Source organism: Ascaphus truei, chromosome 13 (assembly GCF_040206685.1).
Source record: "Ascaphus truei isolate aAscTru1 chromosome 13, aAscTru1.hap1, whole genome shotgun sequence".
NCBI lineage: Eukaryota > Metazoa > Chordata > Amphibia > Anura > Ascaphidae > Ascaphus > Ascaphus truei.
This window is the reverse complement of record NC_134495.1, coordinates 24,662,985-24,684,526: the sequence shown is the minus strand read 5'-3', so window position 1 is coordinate 24,684,526 and position 21,542 is coordinate 24,662,985. Positions and strand designations below refer to the sequence as shown.

The 21,542-nt window shown below is 44.6% G+C and overlaps 1 protein-coding gene across 4 annotated transcripts in view; it reads right to left on the bottom strand.

Annotated features, from left to right (window-relative positions):
- MYO18B (myosin XVIIIB) overlaps positions 1–21,542 on the bottom strand; it is a 345,583-nt gene that overhangs the window by 125,258 nt on the left and 198,783 nt on the right. For all 4 annotated transcript variants that reach the window (XM_075568959.1, XM_075568956.1, XM_075568957.1 and 1 more), the window contains 4 exons: positions 18,334–18,453; positions 16,026–16,134; positions 11,887–12,011; positions 663–817 (listed from right to left, as the gene is read on the bottom strand). In XM_075568959.1, coding sequence (XP_075425074.1) covers positions 663–817; positions 11,887–12,011; positions 16,026–16,134; positions 18,334–18,453 — 509 coding nt within the window. The remainder of the gene's footprint in view (positions 1–662; positions 818–11,886; positions 12,012–16,025; positions 16,135–18,333; positions 18,454–21,542) is intronic.

Genomic DNA, 21,542 nt, shown 5'->3' with positions numbered 1-21,542 from the left:
AAATAAAGTAACAGGGAAGTTCCTGGCACCCTTTCTATTATTGCTCACCACTCCAGCCCTGCACGACGCTCCAGCACCTTGAGATACAAGGTAACCGCTGAACATCACCTACACACATTGGGATCATTTGGTGTGGCTTCTCTTCTGTTGGCCAGGGGTAGAGGTGTTACAATTATTATTAGTATGAATATAGAAAATAAATGTTTTCGGGGCTCTGGAAAGTGAAAGCTCTGTGTCGCTGATTTAGAGGCTTATTCTCTATCAGCTGTAGCGGCCAATTGGGTCGTGTTGGGCTGAAATTCCCTGTTGAATAATAGGGAAATAATAATAAGCCCCGAAACCAGTGAGACTGAGAGAAAATCGATGAGAGCTGACAGATCGGAGTATGTTACGCATGCATTGTTAACAACGGCCAACTCAAACTCTAAACCAGGAGTGGCCAACTCTAGTCCTCAAAGGTCAGGTTTTCAGGATATCCCAGGTTCAGCACAGGTGGGTCAACCAGAGGCTCAGACTGAGACTCTGGTTGAGCCACGTCTGCTGAAGCAGGGATATCCTGAAAACCTGACCTACTGGGGGCCCTTGGGGACTGGAGTTTCCCCTCCCTCCTACTCTAGACATTCTACGCTTCTCTAAAAACTCGCCGTGCCCCTCCCTCTTACTTCCTCCGTCTTTTCTCCAGCTCGTGGTTGCGGATCTGCTGGTTTTCCATTAGCACCCGAGTGTCCTCCAGGTCGGAGGCCAAGTGCTTGCCCTTCCTCGTGGATTGTTGAGCTGTCCGTCTGGCATTTTCATACGCACCCTGCACATCGCTGAGCTGTGTGACCAACAGATAATAGGTGAATGATACCCGCAATTTTATTCGGAGATTTATGCTCAGTAGCACACATTTGTACCGGCAGAAATTGCTTTTTAATGGACAAATAACCCCAAAGCAACTGTACTCTTCATTTTTTCTTTTTTTAGCTTTATTGCCATCTGTGACAGAAACAAGCACCAGAAAAACGCCTTTGTAAATCAGTCACCAGCCAAAGCAATGATTATGGAAATAACGGCGTTTTATGCGCGCGGAAAAAATACTGGCAGCTTCCGATAGGATATTGTCATTCCAATCTATAAATCTTAAAAAGCGCTCATGCATTTTATTCTGTGTGCGCTTTTGCATAAAGTCATTTGATGAACATTACACAGTAAGGTTTCTTAACAATAGACAAATGGAAGAGTACACACACTAACATTAATAGGGCACATCACACACAACTAAAATGGTTGTTGAATAATTAAATTTACTGTTTAAACATTTACTCTTATTTCAATGATCAAAAATGTTCTGTTGATGGGAATTCAATGTTTAAAGCCCCATAGAAAAGGGGCATTTCTGGCACTGCTCCCATGAAACATACAACTCTCCACCTGAGATGGACAAACAGTTTTTATGGCTCGACCAACCGGCATTGATTGTGCTAATATTAGCTGAGCATGTTCACTCGAAAGGGGATTTCTCTAATGAAATAGCCAGACGACTATAATTAGTTTCTTGTGCAAACATCCACACAAAATCAACTTCCCCTGGTTTAAAAAAAAAACTTTCCATTACAGTAGGTTGCAAACCAGACAAAATACAGTAAGGTCGTGATGGGTAATGATTACCAGATTCACAATGCATATAAGTAACCAATCTGAAACTGGTGAGAAGAGAAGGCCGAAGCTGCTGTCTTTCCGTGTGTCTTATGATTCTGGACTTGCTTGTCAGAGGTGTGCTGTATAAACGGTCTAATATATCAGGCAATAGCTCTAGATCAGGGGTAGCCAACTCCAGTCCTCAAGTGCTACCAACGGTTCATGTTTTTGGGACTTCAGCACAGGTGGCTCAATCAGTGGCTCAGTTATCCCTGAAGCAGGGATATCCTGAAAACCTGACCTGTTGGTGGCCCTTGCGGACTGGAGTTGGCCAGGCCTGCTCTAGATAGTCCATGTTTACCAGGAATTGGGCAGTGAAAGGGCAGGTAATGATTACGGAGACTTCAATGTCCCAGGGGTGGACTGGAATGTCTTTGTTGCAAGTTCATTCAAAAGCAGGGACATCCTGGATTCCTTGCAGAGGGTAACACTGAAGCAATTGGTGAGGGAGTCCACTCTCAAGGAAGCAACACTAGGCGTAATACTTAAAAATGGGGACACCCAGTATTATATGTAACTGCAGGCGAGAGCGTAGGTTTTAGTGATCATCAATCAATGTGGTTTAATGTGGACATAACACCTGAGTTGCCCCATTGGCGCCTCCATAAGAGAGGCTCCACAATATGCCTTCACTGCCCCTGTCCACCAAGCCAGCATGGAAGGGGTTAATAGCACTTCAAAGGCCACCTGTAGTACATCAGCACCCCCCCCCCCCCCCCGCCCACTTCATGTCTTACCTGGGGTACTGTGTGCTGCTTTTTAAAATTTCTACAATAGAATCTCTCTGACATAACACCTCAGTCGCCCAAAAGGTGTCAGCCAAAGGGCAGCCAAAGGGTAGCCAAAGGGTGTCGCCATTTGCTGCCGGTCACTGATGTTTGGTAATGTTACAGCTGCTCTATTGCATTCTGAAACTCACCAAACCTCTCATCCCCTGTACCCAATGCTTCAGCTTACCCTACCTTATAGATTGTAAGCTCCTGGAGGCAGGGCCTCTTCTAACAAAATCGCAGGCCTAGCCTACCTCATCTAACACAATATTAATCCTGTCTATAAATGATACATATGCACATAATCATATCTCTAACTGTCCATGAAATGGCAGTAAATTGAATGTATAGCCTTTGTTCATTTAGTGCAACCATGTATTATTATATCTCTCTGGGTTTATTCCTGTCAGTCTCATATGTAAAAAAATTATTGTATTTCATTGTAGTTGTTCTAAAACTGTCTGTAAAGTATTGTGATTCCCCTGTAAGTGGAGGCCTGTATTGACTTAAAAAAATAAATGATGGTGATGATGTTTAGTATGAAGACAAAGTCAGTCATATCACACAAACAAAGGTTTTAGATTTTAGGGATAAAAAAAATTCTAAGCCAGGAAAAATATTTAAGGGATTCCTTGGCAGGTTGGAGGTATCTGAGCATAATGCAAGAGAGACGGAAAGACTAGATGATGTGATACTAAAAGAAACAGATCACTGTGGAGGCAGGTTAGCAAAAGTACAAGGAAACGAGAGTCGATATGGTTCTCAAAGATGGCGGCAGGTATTGTAAAGTCTAAAGACACAGCTTTTAGTCAATATGTATAGGCAGACATGGAAGAAGGAAGGTAGACAGCAACTGTATCATCATCATTTATTTTATGAGTAAAAACACGCCTGCACTTAAGGAGGCATCGCAGTATTTTACAGTTAAACACATTAAAATGACATACAATTGCTTTGTTAGACAGGAAAAGCCAGATGGAAGAGGTCTTACACCAAGCCCGAAACAGTGGTCAAGTAGATGTACACCTGAGCTCTGGCAGTAGCGAGTTCCAGGCCTCGGAACCTGCTAATGAGAAGGCCCGCCCACCCAGCGGAGGGTGCACGGAGAGGCGGACCCCCATCTGAGATCATAGCTAGTATCCCTCCACGGCTTCAAAAGAGAAGGCAGATAGGCCCTTGACCGTGCAGGGGGTTAAAGACCATTACGGCCAACTTGAACCGAACCTGGAAGATCACTGGAAGCCCCTGCAGATCGCGCAGGATGTGAGCGATATGCTCAAAGCGAGAAACACGTCTCAGCATCCGAGCCTGCACATCAGGCATACCGGTAGTCGTGCATATAAGGTATTTCCGTAGTCCAACCGTGTAGGCGCAAAGGCATGGGCCAGATATCAGGAGTCGACGCAAGTGCCAAAGCAGCCTCAGATAAAAAAAATGTAAAAAAAAAACAACTGAGGCGAAATCTGAAAAAAACAGGAAAGAAGAAACGCAAACTCCCAGAGCGTGATCCGGATTTATTCAGTAAAATTGTCAGTATCAAACGTCTCCAACAGGTAGCAGAACAATAAAAAGAAATGGAGTAACAAAAATTACGAGGGAACAAAAATACGGACTCAGCGGTGGATACAAATAAAGAATATGTGGCTGGAACTATGAAGATACAATCAGATAAAAAAAACATATAAAAGATGCAAGTGCCCTTACAGAGAAACTGTACATAATACCGCGCTCCTCCCTATAGAAGTTTGCTGCCGGTAAAAAGATAGGCCTTACGTATAGAAAAACAAAAAGAAAGATTCCTGCGCTCCTACCAATTGGGCTAAGATACATGAATAATCTCATGAATCGGGGTATTTTGTTAAACCCTTTGGCCAAAGCATTTGTAAGCCTGCATGGCACGTCACGGCATACCCGTACGCAGGTACCCACACTATATATATATGTAATAGTTGTCCCATGGTACGCTGAAAAAAGTGTGAAAGCCCTGAAGGGGTTAAATAAAGCATGAGCTTATGCGAGTAGTGCAATTACAATCTGGCTAAAGCCAGTATCATACTTACCTATGGGAGCATCAAGTGCCCTTACAGGAATGAAATGGTTAAACATCGTGTCTGTATCAGGATTCCAGTAGTCCCACCCCCGAGTCTTTGCTCTATCGACATTTTTGTTACCCCGTTTGTTTTTATTTTTCTGCTTCCATACATCTACCTGTCGGAGAACGTTTGACACTGACACTTTCACTAATTAAAACAGGATCACGCTATGGACGTTGGCGCTTTTTCCCCTCTTCTGTTTGCAGATTTCCCCCCTGGACCAGGTCGGTGTCCTCCGAGGCTTCAGACTCTCCATTAGATCCTTTTTGAAGAACATCGGTTCTTTCTGCGAACTCCTGCTCTGACAAGTACTATTTCGAGACATTGCCAATTTTTATTGGAGATTCATTCTCACTTGTGTTTCACTATTGATTGTTCACTTACATAGTACAAAGCTTTTGATGCGTACTTAACAACTGAGGCCACTTGGGCTTGTTTGTTGAGAATCTGATCAAAGCGGATGCCGAGGTTACGAACCTCGGACGCGGGCAGCAGCTGTACATCATTGATTAGGTCAATGCAATCCCACTTCACAAATGCGGGAGTAGGGTGCTACAGGCTGGTGAGCCTGACTGCGGTAGCGGGGAAATAATAATAGCATGTTCTTGTATAGCGCTGCTGGTTTTATGCAGCGCTTTACAGAGACATTTTGCAGGCACAGGTCCCTGCCCCATGGAGCTTACAATCTATGATTTTGGTGCCTGAGGCACAGGGAGATGAAGTGACTTGCCCAAGGTCACAAGGACACCGGGAATTGAACCAGGTTCCCCTGCATCAAACTCAGTGACAGTCAGTGTCTTTACTCGCTGAGCCGCTCCTTCTCCGTGAATGGAAACACAGTTGAAAGAAATCATTTTTGAATATTTAAAGTCCAGAGACGTACATGATCCCAGGCGTCACGAATTTACTGGAGTTAAATAATTTCAAACAAGCCTAAGGGATCGTTTTGACTGGGTAACTAAGATCAGGGTGCAGCGGTAGTTATAGATTTAGGTAGATTAAAGGAATGGTAAAGAGCGTGGCAAAAACAATGTAACAGTGCAAAATAATACAGGGTTAATGGCTCTGTAAAGTCCACTACCATAGAGGGAAGGGGCCTGGGAGTCATCGTTTCAGCTAACTTAAAAGTAGGGGAGCAATTGGAGAAAGACATGTGGCAAGCAGGATGATGCTAGGTTGTATAGGGAGAGGTCTTAGCAGCAGAAAGACACAGGTAATGATGTCATTTCTTAGATCATTGGTAAGGTCTCATCTACAGTATAGTATTGTGGTCAGTTCAGGAGACCATAACTCCAAGCAGGACACACAAATTGTGCAGACAGGCTACTAAAATGGTGCATGGTCTAAACCACGGGTGCGCAAACAGAGGCCCTGCGCTATTCCCCAAAGCATTTCAATTAAATGCCGGGGGAGCGAGCGAGTCCTCTGTATGCCTCAAGTACCTTGTCTTCGGCGGCTTCTAGTGACGCGTCGTCATGGCAACGTCAGGGTCACACGACACTGGGTGGCTATGGCAACACAACGTTACATGACGTTGTGACGTTAGATGACGCCAGACAAAAGGTAAGAGAGGAGCAGGCAGGGGGGGGGGCGCGAGCAGTGGGGGAAAGCAGGCAGGGGGGCGCAGACTAAAAAGTTTGTGCACCCCTGGTCTACACCATAAACCTTATCAGGAAAGACTGAAGGATCTTAATATGTGCAGCGTAGAGGAGAGAAGGATATGATAGAAACGTGCATATACTGTACATAAAGGGTTTCAACACAGTGCAGGAGGGAAGCATATCTCAGAGAAAGAGAAGAGCTAGAACAAGAGCTCATTCTTTGAAGCTGGAGGGTGGGAGGCTCAGGGGGAAGTGCGAGGAAGTACTTCTTCATGGAAAGGATGGTGGATACACGGAATAGCCCCCCAGCAGAGTTGGTAGGGGCTACTACAGAAAGGGAATTCAAACCTGCTTGGGATACACAAGAGACTAGGCTAAATATAAATAAAGCCAAGGATCAAATGGGGTCTGAGGCTTCACAACAGATAGAAAGAGCAGATTAAGGAGGGGGGTCTTATCTGCCATCACCGATCCGGCGCTATTGTATGGAAAGCTCCATTGACTTAGCTCTGTGTATGTCGGGGGGACCCAAACCGCAGCTTCCCCTGGCAGCGGGGGAATCAGTGCAGCGTGTGGCCCCCAATAATACCCGGGGGGGAGGCAGCAGCTTTCACTGTGTAAGCCGCAGCTTCAGCAAAAGTCCAGCTGGCTACCACCTGTACCGAGGCCCCCCCGTAACTGTAGCATAAGAAAGATCTTCCCGAGGCCAGACTACAAGGAAAGGGAACAAGGGCAATGCTGACGGCAGATAAACAATCCAGGAAATGTAGCTTCCTCTTAAAGAGAGAAATAGACGCCTGCGTGTACGATGATCTTGTGCGGGTTTGGGGTCACACAGCAAGCAGGCACGGTGAAAATAAAAAACTACACTCATTATAAACGTGCATTAAATAAGCAAAATGTGGAGTTAATGAAGCCTGTAATTGCAGAATAAGAAACCAAAAGGGATGTTTTCTTTCACCCGTTTCATGAAAAAAGGCTGCATTTTTAATTATCCTTTAATGTCCCGAGATCATTCTTTTTTTAATATTGGGGAAATTGACCTCACTTAAAATTCGCGTTGCTAAATGGATAGTAGGTTTGAAAACCTTGCAATTCTCTTGGCGAGAATTAAAACGAAGTTATCTAAGCATTGGTAATGATTTCTAAGTCCTTAATAAGCATCTTTGTTTTTAAAGGATAGAGTACATTCAGCAATACGGTAAATGTTCAGAAGGTTTCTTAAGAGTTCTAAACCTAATTAGACAATGGTTACACTATATCACTGCTATGTACTGTATCAAACTACAGAAACGATTTGTGCAAATCCTCTTATTACGCCCCACCTTATAATACAGACATACATCGTACTATTACTCCCACCGTATAATACAGACATACATCGTCCTAATACTCCCACCGTATAATACAGACACGCCTTGTCCTATTACTCCCACTTTATAATACAGACATACATCGTCCTATTACTCCCACCGTATAATAGACATACCTCGTCCTATTACGCCCCACCTTATAATACAGACATATCTCGTCCTCCTATTACTCCCATCGTATAATACAGACATACCTCGTCCTATTACTCCCATCGTATAATACAGACATATCTCGTCCTCCTATTACTCCCATCGTATAATACAGACATACCTCGTCCTATTACTCCCACCTTATAATACAGACACGCCTTGTCCTATTACTCCCATCGTATAATACAAACATATCTTGTCCTATGACTCCAACCTTATAATACACACATACATCGTCCTATTACTCCCACTGTATAATACAGACATACCTCGTCCTATTACGCCCCACCTTATAATACAGACATATCTCGTCCTCCTAGTACTCCCATCGTATAATACAGACATACCTCGTCCTATTACTCCCACCTTATAATACAGACACGCCTTGTCCTATTACTCCCATCATATAATACAAACATACCTCGTCCTATTACTCCCACCTTATAATACAGACATACATCGTCCTATTACTCCCACCGTATAATACAGACACGCCTTGTCCTATTACTCCACCTTATAATACAGACATGCCTCGTCCTATTACTCCCACCTTATAATACAGACATACCTCGTCCTATTACTCCCATCATATAATACAGACATACCTCGTCCTATTACGCCCCACCTTATAATACAGACATATTTCGTCCTCCTATTACTCCCATCGTATAATACATACAGTACCTCCACCTATTAGCCCCATTGTATAATACAGACATACGTCCTCCTATTAACCCACCCGTATAATACAGACATACCTCGTTCCATTACTTGCACTCGTAACACATACATTCCTGCTTCTAAAACTCCCAGCATATAATAGACATACCCCGACTTATTACTCACGCTTGTAATTTCTACATAACTCCTCCTGTTACTCCTACCCTGTAACTCCTTCATACAATATCTCCTCTTGTTGTTCTCACTCTCTAATAGACATACCTTGTCCTATTACTCCTACATACCTGCTCCTATTAGTCCCACCCTGGAACTCCTATATACCTCCTCCTGTCACTTCCACCCTGTAACTCTCACATACAGTACCTAATCCTATTACTCCCACCCTGTAACTCTCACATACAGTACCTAATCCTATTACTCCCACCCTGTAACTCTCACATACAGTACCTAATCCTATTACTCCCACCCTGTAACTCTCACATACAGTACCTAATCCTATTACTCCCACCCTGTAACTCTCACATACAGTACCTAATCCTATTACTCCCACCCTGTAACTCTCACATACAGTACCTAATCCTATTACTCCCACCCTCTAAGACAGACATACCTCGTCCTAGTCCTATTACTCCCACCCTGTAACCCACACATACCTCCTATCATTATTGATAGAGCTACTGTAGATACCGTACAGCTGGCCCTTGTGCTGGGCAGGGTCGGCCTTAGGGCAAGGTGAGCAAGATGGCATTGGGCCCGCGCCTTCGGGAGCCCTGCGCTCCCTCATCTCCTACCTCCCAGTCGGCGCCAGGATCCAACTTTCACCTGACCGGAGGGGGGAGCTGGAGGAGGGAGCGCGGGGCCCCCTCTCCTCCAGATCGCTACTCCGGTTGGAATTTGGATCCCGACGCCGACAGGAGGGAGTGCAGGGCCCCTGAACCGGCTGAGAGAGGTGGGGGGGGGGGGGGGGAGAAGGGGTGGTATGTGTGTGTGTTCCCTCTTACCTTCTCCGCAGTGGGCCGCCTCCTGCAGCGTTGCGTTGCCGTGATATCACATGATGCTGCGACGCTGCCAGAGCAGGGCTGCTGATCTACGTAAGTCACCCCGCTTTTTTTTTTGTTTTTTTTACAGGGGGGCCCTGCTGCCAGCATGCTGCCTTGGGCCCCACAAAGCCTGGGGGATCAGATTATAATAGCTTTTTCCCACCATTGACCATGCATCCAGTTCCTTAAAATCCGGTACAGCGCCATCATTATTATTATGGTTTATTTGTGAAGCGCCAACATATTCGGCAGTGCGGTACAATATTATATAGAGTACTGTGTTGTGTATACTCTATAAACAGGATGACAAACCAAATAGGGGCAAAACAAGCACACACCGATAAAAAAGGTGTCATCGTCACTCATTTTTAAGTAACCAATGCCCATGGGAAGTTCCCTGTAACCGTGGCCACATAAACGGCTGGTGAGAATGACCAGTGAACGGCACCGTTAGCCCCTTTAACTACTGTGCTGGAAGCCTGAGCCCAAATAGTTCTACATCTGCACCAGTTGCACAGTATTAGGTGGAAGCCAAAGTTCAACTGGAAGCGTATACAGTACTGTATGTGAGATGTACAGTAACAGGGAAATGTGAGGCATATACAGTACTACACTACATAAAAAAGGATTAGAGAGGCAACTACCCTGATAATGTCATATTGAATAAATACATTAACCCTTCCGGTGACAGAGAAAAGCAGCACAGCTAGACTGGTCTCCCTGGCAGTGAAAAGTTTAATAACGACCTTGCAGAACACTTTGAAATCTCCGCGGCCGTCACCGTGCGCGCTGAGAGTAATTTATCTTCCAGATGAAATTTAAACGAGAAATATGATCTATGCAAAAACACCTACTGAGAATCCCACATAAAGTCACTCTTAATGGCATCATATTTTATTGGGTTCAATCTGGCGTGGGTACATTATTAAGGGAATACATTTGTGCCAACCCTGACAGCATTGTCTTATGTGGGAACGCAACGCGCTCACTGTGAACTGAACATTCCAGATACATTAGCGCTAAGGCAGGCTATAGCAGGTTTTGGCATTTAGGCTGGACTTAAAGGCTTTGGGTGAGGCTTTACATTTTAACAGTACTATTAAATGCCTGCCTAAATCAACTCTCTTAATCCACTACAAAGCCCTGGTATTCCCAGACTCCCTATTGTGTTCCCTGATTCCTTTATTTCAGGAACAATAATACTACTATACTGCAGATGGGAGAAGGGATACTGATAATAACAGTAACTTAAAGATAACTTATGATAAACCGCTCACCAGTTAGTTTCTAATAAAAATAGCCGGTGCAAAGGAATGGTACAGGCAGAACAAGCAAACAAGAAGACACAAGAGGTCTCCCACAGATCCCTTTTAACACTGCACAACAAGGCTGTTAATTGTATTAGGGGTATAGTGCTCCCTGATGTATGATCAAATGAGCTGTATGGGGTACAGAAAGTAACCGCTCCCAACACTGTGGGTGGACGGTTACCAATAAAAGCCTGATGTAGGCAAAACAATAAAGTTTTATTAATTACACAAGACAACGACGCGTACTCAAATAGCATAAAAACAATTAAAACACAAGGTATTGGGTGACGCCAGAAGGAAATGGAGTAAACAATCCAATAATGGATACATCAAATGAACCCTCCTGGTGGTGACTAGAATCAGGACAGGGGGTCGGGTGGGAGATAAATGCAGATAGCAGGGGGGATAGTTAATGGTGTGTACTACAAGTGCCTCTATATAGGATATTGCACATCATCATATACCATAGAGATATATGTCCCCCTCGACACCTCCTCCCTAGATAAATGTGCTGTTGAAACTTGAGGATGTTACAACAGATCCCAGCACACTCTTGGTTAGTTTGGATGTTGAGGGATTGTATACGAGTGTCCCTCATCCTGTTGAGATGAAGGCAGTATCGCACTTCCTTAGATCAAGAGGTCAAGATTTAGTGACACACAATGAGTTCATTCTCCAATTACTAGACCTCACCCTAACTAAGAATTACTTTATATTTAACAACAAGTATTACCACCAGGTCCAGGGCAAGGCTATGGTGACAATTCACTTAATTATACGAAAATGGGACTTGGTGAAAGCGAAGCATAAAGAAGCATAAAGAAATGTAAAAAAAAACAAAACAAAAGATTTGCGGCACAAAAACAGCGAAATAGAGTCTCTCGCAATCTTTGGTGCGGTTTTTGATTAACCAGATGTTCTAACGCACTTTCACAGGTCCGCGAAGAAGTTGGAAAGGTTGTCGGAAAGTTTGCAGGGCCGATCTTTGACACATCCGCCCATCACTACTAACGGGTTGCACTGGTTTATCGGGCTATAGAAAACAATGTGCACTCTACGATAGAATAATTGTGCAGCGGAATTTCAGGCCGCCGGGTGGTCTCAGTACATCGAGACTCCGCCCCAATGTTTTACGTTGACTAACTCAACATGTCCAGCAGCTTTGTCCAAGCTTGTTCACCCTCTTACCTTCTGCTCCAGTTCCTTTCTGTATGTCTTCTCAGATTCCAGGCTTTCCCCACACTGCGTCAGCCTTTTCCTCAAAAAGTCTATTTCCGTCTGAGCACAATCAAAACGTATCTGCCACTCGCCCTCTGCATGATACAAAAGACACGTTTTTAAACAATGATACTTTTCCAGTGGTCCAACATAGGAGTTCTTTCCAGATGGAATTAAAGGGGAGAAAGTTTCGATATCTCATAGGTTTCTTGTTCAAGTGTACCGTGGCAGCACAGCAAGAAGGAAACATACAGATGTAGGTAACCTTATTGTCACAGATGCCGTTGCCACCCGTGGTCACGCTACTGCGGTGGTCACAGCACTGCAGGATTAACGCTGTGGAAGGTCCCTTTCAGAGGTATGGACCCCGCTACTGCCCGATCGCAGCAGACACCGTCTCCAGTGCCATGGAATTTTGCTTCTTTGACCCCTGCGCCAGTGAGTTCTGCTACATGCGTATATATCCCTTGTCATCACTCTATGATTATATGCAGTGGTTGACAAATCACCAAAAAATCTACTCGCCACCTAGTACCAAACATGTGCTGCTTGGGCCAATATTTACTCGCCCGGGGGTTAAATCCACTCGCCCGGGGCGAGCAAATGTATAGGTTTGTCGAACACTGATTATATGTAACCTTCTCACTGTGCTGCTACAGTACACTTACTTAAAGAAGAAACCAATGAGGTTTGGAAACACTGTACTTTAAATGTAATCTACAAATAATGTATGTTGGCCAACTACAAGGTATCACAAGCTACAATAAGTCTGCATATCGACCGGGACCAATACAGCTACAAGAACTTTAAACTGAACCAATGACACAAAAACAAGAAGGCTTACAGATGTAGCAAAGCAACAAAGGTCTGCAGTGCTGGGGACAGTCTCTGTCGCGATCAAGCTGCAGGGGGTCAATGCTTCTGAATGGGACCCCCGCAGTATTATTCTTCCAGTGTCGCAACAGGCACCGGAGACATAGCGGAGATTATAGCGGGCACGCGGGCGACAGAGCGCATGGCGTCGTGCACGCCTCTCGTCCGAGCGACGGGTGAACTCAGCTTCCAGCAATTGGGGAGGCGTAGCGGACCCATCACCAGGCTGGTTCGCTCTCTTTGGCTGTCGCGTCAAAAGACAACATTATTTGTCTTTTAAAAAATCTGCCGCGGACTTGCCCTGCATCGCTAGCGCGGTCACGCACACAATAGGCGGCCTCGTAGGGAAGAAGTGTTGTTCTCACCACGCGCCATCGCGAGCACTATAATCTCAGCCTTAGTCTTGTTACATCTGTTTAAAAAAGGTTGTAAACGTTTAGCAAGACAAGCGTCTCTCTTCATTACGCTATGAAGTCATCTTTCCCGTGCTGGAGAAGTCTTTAGTACCATTTGAATGGAGCTGAGTTCTAGTCCAGCACTGCGAAAATCTCTTCACGGTCTATCGAATAGGGGACAAACTTAAAAAACAATGAGACCTTAATGGATGATCATAGAGACATAAGTATTGTATAATTATACAGCACTGTACAAGACCGATTTCCTACAAACTAAATAACTCAGCGGTGACTACGATACCATTTTAGAGACGTGCTAACGTTTCGCCTAGCCGACAAAAGGGCGAAATATGCCATTTTTGAAGGGCTTAATTTATAGCAACATATGTAATAGTAGATGGTAATTAAAATAAATATTTTTGCATCTGCTTATTGCCATTAAATCAACATCAATTTACATGTCTTTCTTTTTTTAAGCATAGAGTAACCCAGGGGGTAAAAGAACTAATCTGGTTCTATTCAACTCCAATATCTGGTTGGGGGGCGGGGGGAGGAAATGGCCATCCCCAACATTATTGATGGACAGGCAATGTAGGGAACATTATCTTTGTGGCTACAGTGACACTGGTTCAGGACATCTCGTGACATGAGGTCATGTTTGAGCGTGGGAAGGTTTATCCTTCCATCTCCTTTTACGTTGTAATGTTACCATGGTTATTCTGGGGTTTCTATTTCTCCATATAAAAGTCTGGAAGGCTTTGTTTATTTATTTATGTATTTTTTTTTCATCTTTGATTAGTATTGGCAGCATTTGTGGAATGTAAAGGACTGTAGGGAATATTATCATCTTAACTAGATGGCGTCTACCCAAATGTTTGCATGGTGTTTTCCACTAGCGGTTCTATATTAATCGCATAGATTTGTTGTGTGTTGCTAGGCAGGATTACAGTATGCCCAAGAACTGTATGTGTTTTTTTGCCCATTTTAAAGAAAAACCCCAGTTCCTTTTTGTCTATGAGCACTAGTGCTTCAGATTTTTCTTAGTTTATGGTTAGGCCTGAGATTTTACTAAATACTTGTGTTTTCTCGATGATGGCTGATATAGCTTCTTTGGGATTTGAGATGAATAGAAGCATATCATCTGCAAAAGCTGCTATTTTGAGTTCCTGGTTTCCGATGTGTAGGCCTTTAAATGTGTCCATCTGTTTGAGATGTTGCAGTAAAGGGTCCATCACCAAATCAAATAGCATTGGGGACAGTGGACATCCTTGCCTACTGCCTCGTTGCAGCAAGAAGGATTTGAGAGTTTAATGCATTGGCCGTTACAAAAGCTTCGGGCTTGTTATCTATGGTTTGGATAAGTGCTATAGGGCCTATAAGGGCCTATAAGGGCCTATAGGACAATGAGGACTGCCGACAGATTTCCCCCCCCCCCCCCCTCGCCTACCCCCTGTGTCAGCGGCCTTTCGAGCACTCCTCTTTCTCACCTGTATTTCTTTCCCCCGTCTGTCTCTCACTCTTCCGCCCATCTCATCCTCACTGAATCTCCCCCTCCCTCTCTTACACCCCCTCTTCGCTTTCACTCAATTACTCCCTCTCACTCAATCCCGCTCATTCAATCCCCCCCTCCTCGCACTCATTTTCCCCTCCTCCCCTGGCCAACCGCACAATTCCCGTCCCACACTGCTCACAAAACCCCCTCCCAATACAGACACCACTACACACACCCCAGATGCAAACACCCCTATTAAAATTACCACTAGCACCCCTGATATGATTACCACTACCCCCTCCCAACACAAATACCATTACCACTTACCTCTGGTTGCCACGACCAGGCCCCGGCTCACGGCTCTCCCCAGCTGCTGCCTCTACTTCCCACGCCGGTGCGCGCCGAAGGTGGGCCTGACTCCTGAGTGCACCCAGCTTCCGGCGCACACCAGCGGGAGAGAGAGGACCTGGCGTGAAAAGAAGAGACAGCAGCTGGTTATCATCCAGCCCCCCACCCCCTCTGTCAGCGGCGCTGAGGACAATGCTTGTTCAGAATCACTTCCGGGTTTTGGGAGGACGATTATTTTTGCAAGATTAAAACTCTGTTTTTAATGTTAATGTTGGGGTGGATTGCTACTTTAACCCTACAACTGCCAGCAGGGAAGTCGTACATCGGATCAAAGTAAAGTAAGGGCAATATCACGTTAAATAAGTTAAATGTCGATAATTGGTGCCTTGAAAAAAACAAAAAAACAGATACTTGGTTTTGAATCATTTTTATAACTTTTAACGTTACCATGGTAACCAAATGCTTTAGCGTGTTTTAATAATCTTTGATCTTGTTGTTTTTTTTGTCTTCTGATTGAGACGTACAATAATTATGCCAAAAGAGAGCCAAAGACATACAATCATAAAGCAACAAGTACTGTATCTGATAAGCGTGAATTACTGAGGACTGGTTTAAAAGAAAAGTGTATTCATTTTACACGGCTAAGCAAAAATTGTGCGGCAACAGGGGTCAGAGTGTGTGACAAGACCAACAACCTACAGATGGAGCTCGATTTACTGTCCCCTGAGCCACGGGAAAGAAAGCAGAACGCCGTGGTTCTGCGGACAGTAAAACCTGGGGCTGTCTGCGAGAGGTCTATTCTTCAGTATGGGACCCCCCCACTGAGAGATTCCCGGGGATGTGTCGCAGTCAGGATTCCGCGGCTTCCCCCGGACGCACGGAAAATAACTCAGCCGTACATTATTTCTTTTGCCTGATACAAGGCACTGCGCCTTCATCAGGATTAGTTTGATCCCTGGGTACCCTAGGAGAGTAACTCTTTATCTTTGACTTCTTCTTACCTCCTCCCGGGCCTCCTGTGTTCAGTTCCCGAAGTTGGATCTGCTGCTGGGCTTCTTCTAGCTGCTTTGAAAGTGACTCCAGGTTTTTTTGCATTTGCTCGTACTTTGCCTTAATGAACAAGAAGGCAATAATCAGCGGCAAATATGCAGTGTCAACGGGTTTTTGTAATGCTGCCATAGCAAGTTATGATGAATGCATTGCTATCCTTCTGGCACTGCAGGTGTAACATGCTCAGTGTCACAGGGGATCTACAGATCAAGAAGGATCTAAGGCTCTTTTTGTGCTGATTAGTTAAACCGTGCAGTTGAGAGAAGAAGGGGTAACTATGTCATAATAATAATGTTGCACACTATAAAACACTGTCCAATTCCAAAGTGTTTAACAGGTATCCGTCATTTACGCAGCCACCTCTGGGGTGGAATAGTGGTGGCATGTTACTGTGCTATGCAGGGCAGCCTCCAAAGGAGTGAGGAGAGAGAAAAGGAGGGGGAGGGAGATAGGGAAGAGGAGAGAGAAAGGGAGGAGGAGAGAGAAAGGGAAGAGTAGAGAGAAAGGGAAGAGGGGAGAGAAAGGGATGAGGAGAAAGAAGGGAAGAGGAGAGAGAAAGCAAAGAGGAGAGAGAGAAAGCAAAGAGTAGAGAGAAAGGGAAGAGGAGAGAGAAAGGGAAGAGGGGAGAAAAAGGGAAGAGGAGAAAGAAGGGAAGAGGAGAAAGAAAGGGAAGAGGAGAGAGAAAGGGAAGAGGAGAGAGAAAGGGAAGAGGGGAGAGAAAGGGAAGAGGAGAAAGAAGGGAAGAGGAGAAAGAAAGGGAAGAGGAGAAAGAAAGGGAAGAGGAGAGAGAAAGGGAAGAGGAGAGAGAAAGGGAAGAGGAGAGAGAAAGGGAAGAGGAGAGATAAAGGGAAGAGGAGAGAGAAAGGGAAGAGGAGAGAGAAAGGGAAGAGGAGAAAGAAAGGGAAGAGGAGAAAGAAAGGGAAGAGGGGAGAGAAAGGGAAGAGGGGAGAGAAAGGGAAGAGGGGAGATAAAGGGAAGAGGGGAGATAAAGGGAAGAGGGGAGATAAAGGGAAGAGGGGAGAGAAAGGGAAGAGGGGAGATAAATGGAAAAGGAGAAAGGGAAGAGGAGAAAGGGAAGAGGAGAGAGGAGGGAAAGGGGAAGAGGATACAGGAGAGAAAGGGAAGAGGGGAGAGAAAGGGAAGAGGGGAGAGAAAGGGAAGAGGAGAAAGGGAAGAGGAGAAAGGGATAAGGGGGGAGAAAGGGAAGTGGAGAGAAAGGGAAGAGGAGAGAAAGGGAAGAGGAGAGAGGAGGAAGATGAGAGAAAGGGAAGAGGGGAGAGAAAGGGAAGAGGAGAGAGAAAGGCGAGAGGAGAGAGGAGAGAGGAGAGAGGGGGAAGAGGAGAGAGGAGGAAGAGGAGAGAAAGGAAAGAGGAGAGAAAGGAAAGAGGAGAGAGAAAGGGATGATGAGAGAGAAGGGGATGATGAGAGAGAAAGGGAAGAGGGGAGAGAAAGGAAAGAGGAGAAAGAAAGTGAAGAGGAAGGAGAAGAGAGGAGAGAGAAAGGGAAGAGGAGAGAAAGGAGAGAGGAAAGAGAAAGTGAAGAGGAGAGAGAAGAGAGGAGGGAAAGGAATGTGAGAATGTGAAGAGATCTGGCCATTGCAACCGGTTGGGGCATAATCACACTTCTATTAAGAATACAGCAGCAGTGTTATTTTTAGACACAAGGCTCTATACATGTTCATTCTCCCAAAGCTCCCTTTAATTCATATGGCCATTTAAAACACTTCTTTCTTAATCGCTTGTCTTTCTCCAGTGCTGCCCGAAGGCTATGACCTAAGCACAATGCTTACAATGGGAATTTGCAATGGGACCGGTTTCCTGAACCTTCGTGCTTTTAGCTCCATGACTACTGATAAATCCCAGGTGTCCAGAATATAAAAACGTATGGCAAAAAAGACATTTGCGTCTGTTCCTATTATCCCAGTAAATCCGGTACACAGAGATACATAGGCCCATGTTAACTAAGCAGTGCTATACCAGAAGACACCTTCTGGTAAATGGTCTGTAAGGTGTATGGAGTAGCACCCTTTAGTCACTATGACCCTTAGTTACTTGTCTGAGGTCATACAGAGCCGACCGAGGGTCTCAACCCAGATTCTCCCAGTTCAAAGCGGGTATCATTATTACTAGCTCACACTCTCCATCTCTGCATTTACTGTATATTTACTATTCTAAAAGTTACAGTATCTATTGAACAGACATACTATATCCCTTCAACCACTGTTTGGCCACCAAAAGGACATCATGGGCTAACACATACCTGCATATCCTTAACCTCTCGTGATGCCCTCAGTCTCTCTGCTCGTTCCCCTTCTAAAACCTGGCAGGTCACATCCCCCTTGAATCGTTCATCGGAGAGCTCAGTTGTTAAATCCGTGACCTGCAACGGCGACGTGAAAAATTGTCACACTTCTCCGTCCACATTTTTATTTGTTGGGCCACTCGTACAACATGGAAACATTGGGAGAGTTAAAAGAAAAGGGAAAAAAACATGACGTTAATATTCACTCTGTGGTCTAATTCTATACCAGTCTATCCCAGATATACCAGTCTAGGAATTGCTCAACACCAGTATTCTGTAACTAGAATCCACGGGTTAAGTGTCCTCTTTCATACACCACTTCTGCACTGATTAATAGACGGTACTCAATTTAAAAAAAAAAGACACAAAGCAGCAAAACATGTGAAATCGTTATTAAAATAAATCAGTTCTGAAGCGCCTGCTTCCCTAATAAATTCCAAACTGTGGGAACATATGACAATAACACAAGTAATATGTTAAAACAAATATTCTATTTAAGCAGAGATAATAGACTGTTGATGCCTACTGTAGTTACCACAAGTGTCAATGTTCAACCAGTACATGTATAACAATGTCTATTATATGTTGTTTATCTCTCTAAAAACAATTAAAAAAAATTGGAAAAAAAAAAAAAATCAGTTCTGTAGTATTAGATAAGTGACTTTTTTTTTAATGCCATTTTTAATGAGTTTTAAAGCATCTTTTGATTTCCATAGCAGGTTTTAGCCCACCTCCCCAGCAGTGCAAGATATTTGCAACACTTTCCTGTTTGTGATCATTTGTTGCCAATGTTCCCAGCAGTTTGAGTTGCAAACGGTAACAACAGATCATGTTACTTAAGTAATATAAGGATACATTTTAGTGAAGTTACACTGACTGAAGGATTGCTTTGAACTGAAAGGCAGCCATTATGTTAGGCACACAAGCAGGATTTCGACAGATTAATAACAGGTGCAACAAGCGATTGCCAACTTAGGTAAGGATATAGAATTATATAAGGGGGGAAAGTAGTATTGCTGCTTTAAAGTTATGCTAAAAGAGGCATTATATATACGTCTCTCAGGCTTACCATGTTGAGATACTTAGCTGCCTAATGAGCAGTATAGGAAGCATGTAACATACAGGCAGAGTTAGGCTAAGGCCCCGCTCCCTCAGTCAGCGCGCCCGCACTGCAGACAGGCGGGGCGCTGACAGACATAGACCGCGATATGCGGTCGGTAGGGAGCCGGGAGGGGGGCGGGAGTGGGAGGGAGGAGGGCGGGATCTGATCGTGGTGCTGTCCACCCCCCCACACACACACATACATACACATACACACACACATATACATATACACATACATATACACATACATACACACACACACACACACACACACACACACACACACACACACACACACACACACACACACACACACACACACACACACTCACTCACACACTTTAACCCGCAGCTCCTTCCCTGCTCCCCGCCCAAGGCGCCTCCCATCTAGCTCCTTCCCTCCCCTCCCCTCCCCTCCTCTCCATTGCCTGACTCGCGTACCACGTGACGCGTCAACGCCAAAAATCACTAGATTCTTGCAGCATCGGCCGGCTGACGCGTCACAGTACGTAGTCAGCCCTGCCGGAAGGAGGCAGCGGGGGCAGGGACCATTCGGGCAAGGGTCTGGTGGTCCGCGGCCGCGCGCCCCGCCGGCCGCAGCGGGTTCGCAGCCTTACAGAGGAGATAAAATGTGCACAATACAATATAAATAATACAATATACAGAAGTAGCAGATGTTATTGCTCCAGTTAGCACAATGCGTTGCAGGGACGCTGGTGTGTTATTTACCAGCGGTGCTATTGAAACCAGTGGTTAAGGAGAGAGCCCGCGTTATTTATTGCATTATTTTGTGCGTTAACATGCGTGATGGGCGGTAACAACATCTTCTCCATCTGTACAATCCTCTTTCTCTTGTCATCATATTTCCTGCATCAAACATTCTACCGCGTATCAGCGAACATAAACCTGTCACGCTATACATTACATGCAACAAACGTGGCTGGCGAACACTGAAATCGGCAAAGATAATAATTTAGAGGCACTTTTAGGAGCTGCATAGTCCATAAAAGTGACACGTCTATCATTTCCAGAGAGGCCCCTAGAGATTTAGACCCTTCTTCAATATGCTGTGAAGCTGCTTTTTTTTTTTGTCCTGTTCATTTGAATGGAGATAATTCATTCTTTATCACAGGCAGCATGCTAAAGAGGGATCTAACAGAACTCCATCCTTGCACAAGAGTGGGTGCACATGTAGATGAGGACTTCACATCGCTTGACCTACGGCTCATCCTGTTAGGGCTTCGGATATCACAAGGCACACATGTACAGTAGGCAAAAACACTTACAAAGGAAATAGATTGGGCTGTATTATTTATGAATAAAACAAGAAACAAAGAAGTCCAGAGCAACATCCAATGTGACAAAAATACACTGGTTAAAATCCTTATTTACCTCTATAATTAGAGGAAGCATGGTCCTTCCTCTAATTATAGAGGTAAATAAGGATTTTAATCAGTTAGTGTTAGGACCTGCGATATTATGGTCATGCCTTGAAAGTGGCTCGCAGGCTTATACTCTTTGGCTAAAGGGTTAACTAAATGAAGAGATATATAGGTATTTCACTGTGTATTTGTGTCACATTGGATGTTGCTCTGGACTTCTTTGTTTCTTGTTTTATTCAATTAGCCACGCCCAGTAGCACTCCTTTTGACACTTATACACACACACACACACACACACACACACACACACACACACACACACACACACACACACACACACATATATATATATTGTGGTAATATAGGGGGGTTTCTGAGAGCTTGCTGGGTATTTGTGTGTTTGTATATTTATGAATTCAACTCCGACAATAGATCCAAGGCTACTGATAATTCACACATCATGTCAAAGTCCTTGTATAAATCTCCCTGCACTGAGGGGTTTCACAAATCAAAAGGGTAAAATAGGTATTTGAAGCTTGAGGTCTATGAAAGAACTACTACAAAGTCCTCTGCACATTGTTGAACGTACTAGATGACAATGGGTCCCTTCCTACCCTTCCAAGGATGGAGATCTGCAGGCACACGTCCTAAAGATCAAAAAGAGAAAAATGCCGGTGATCC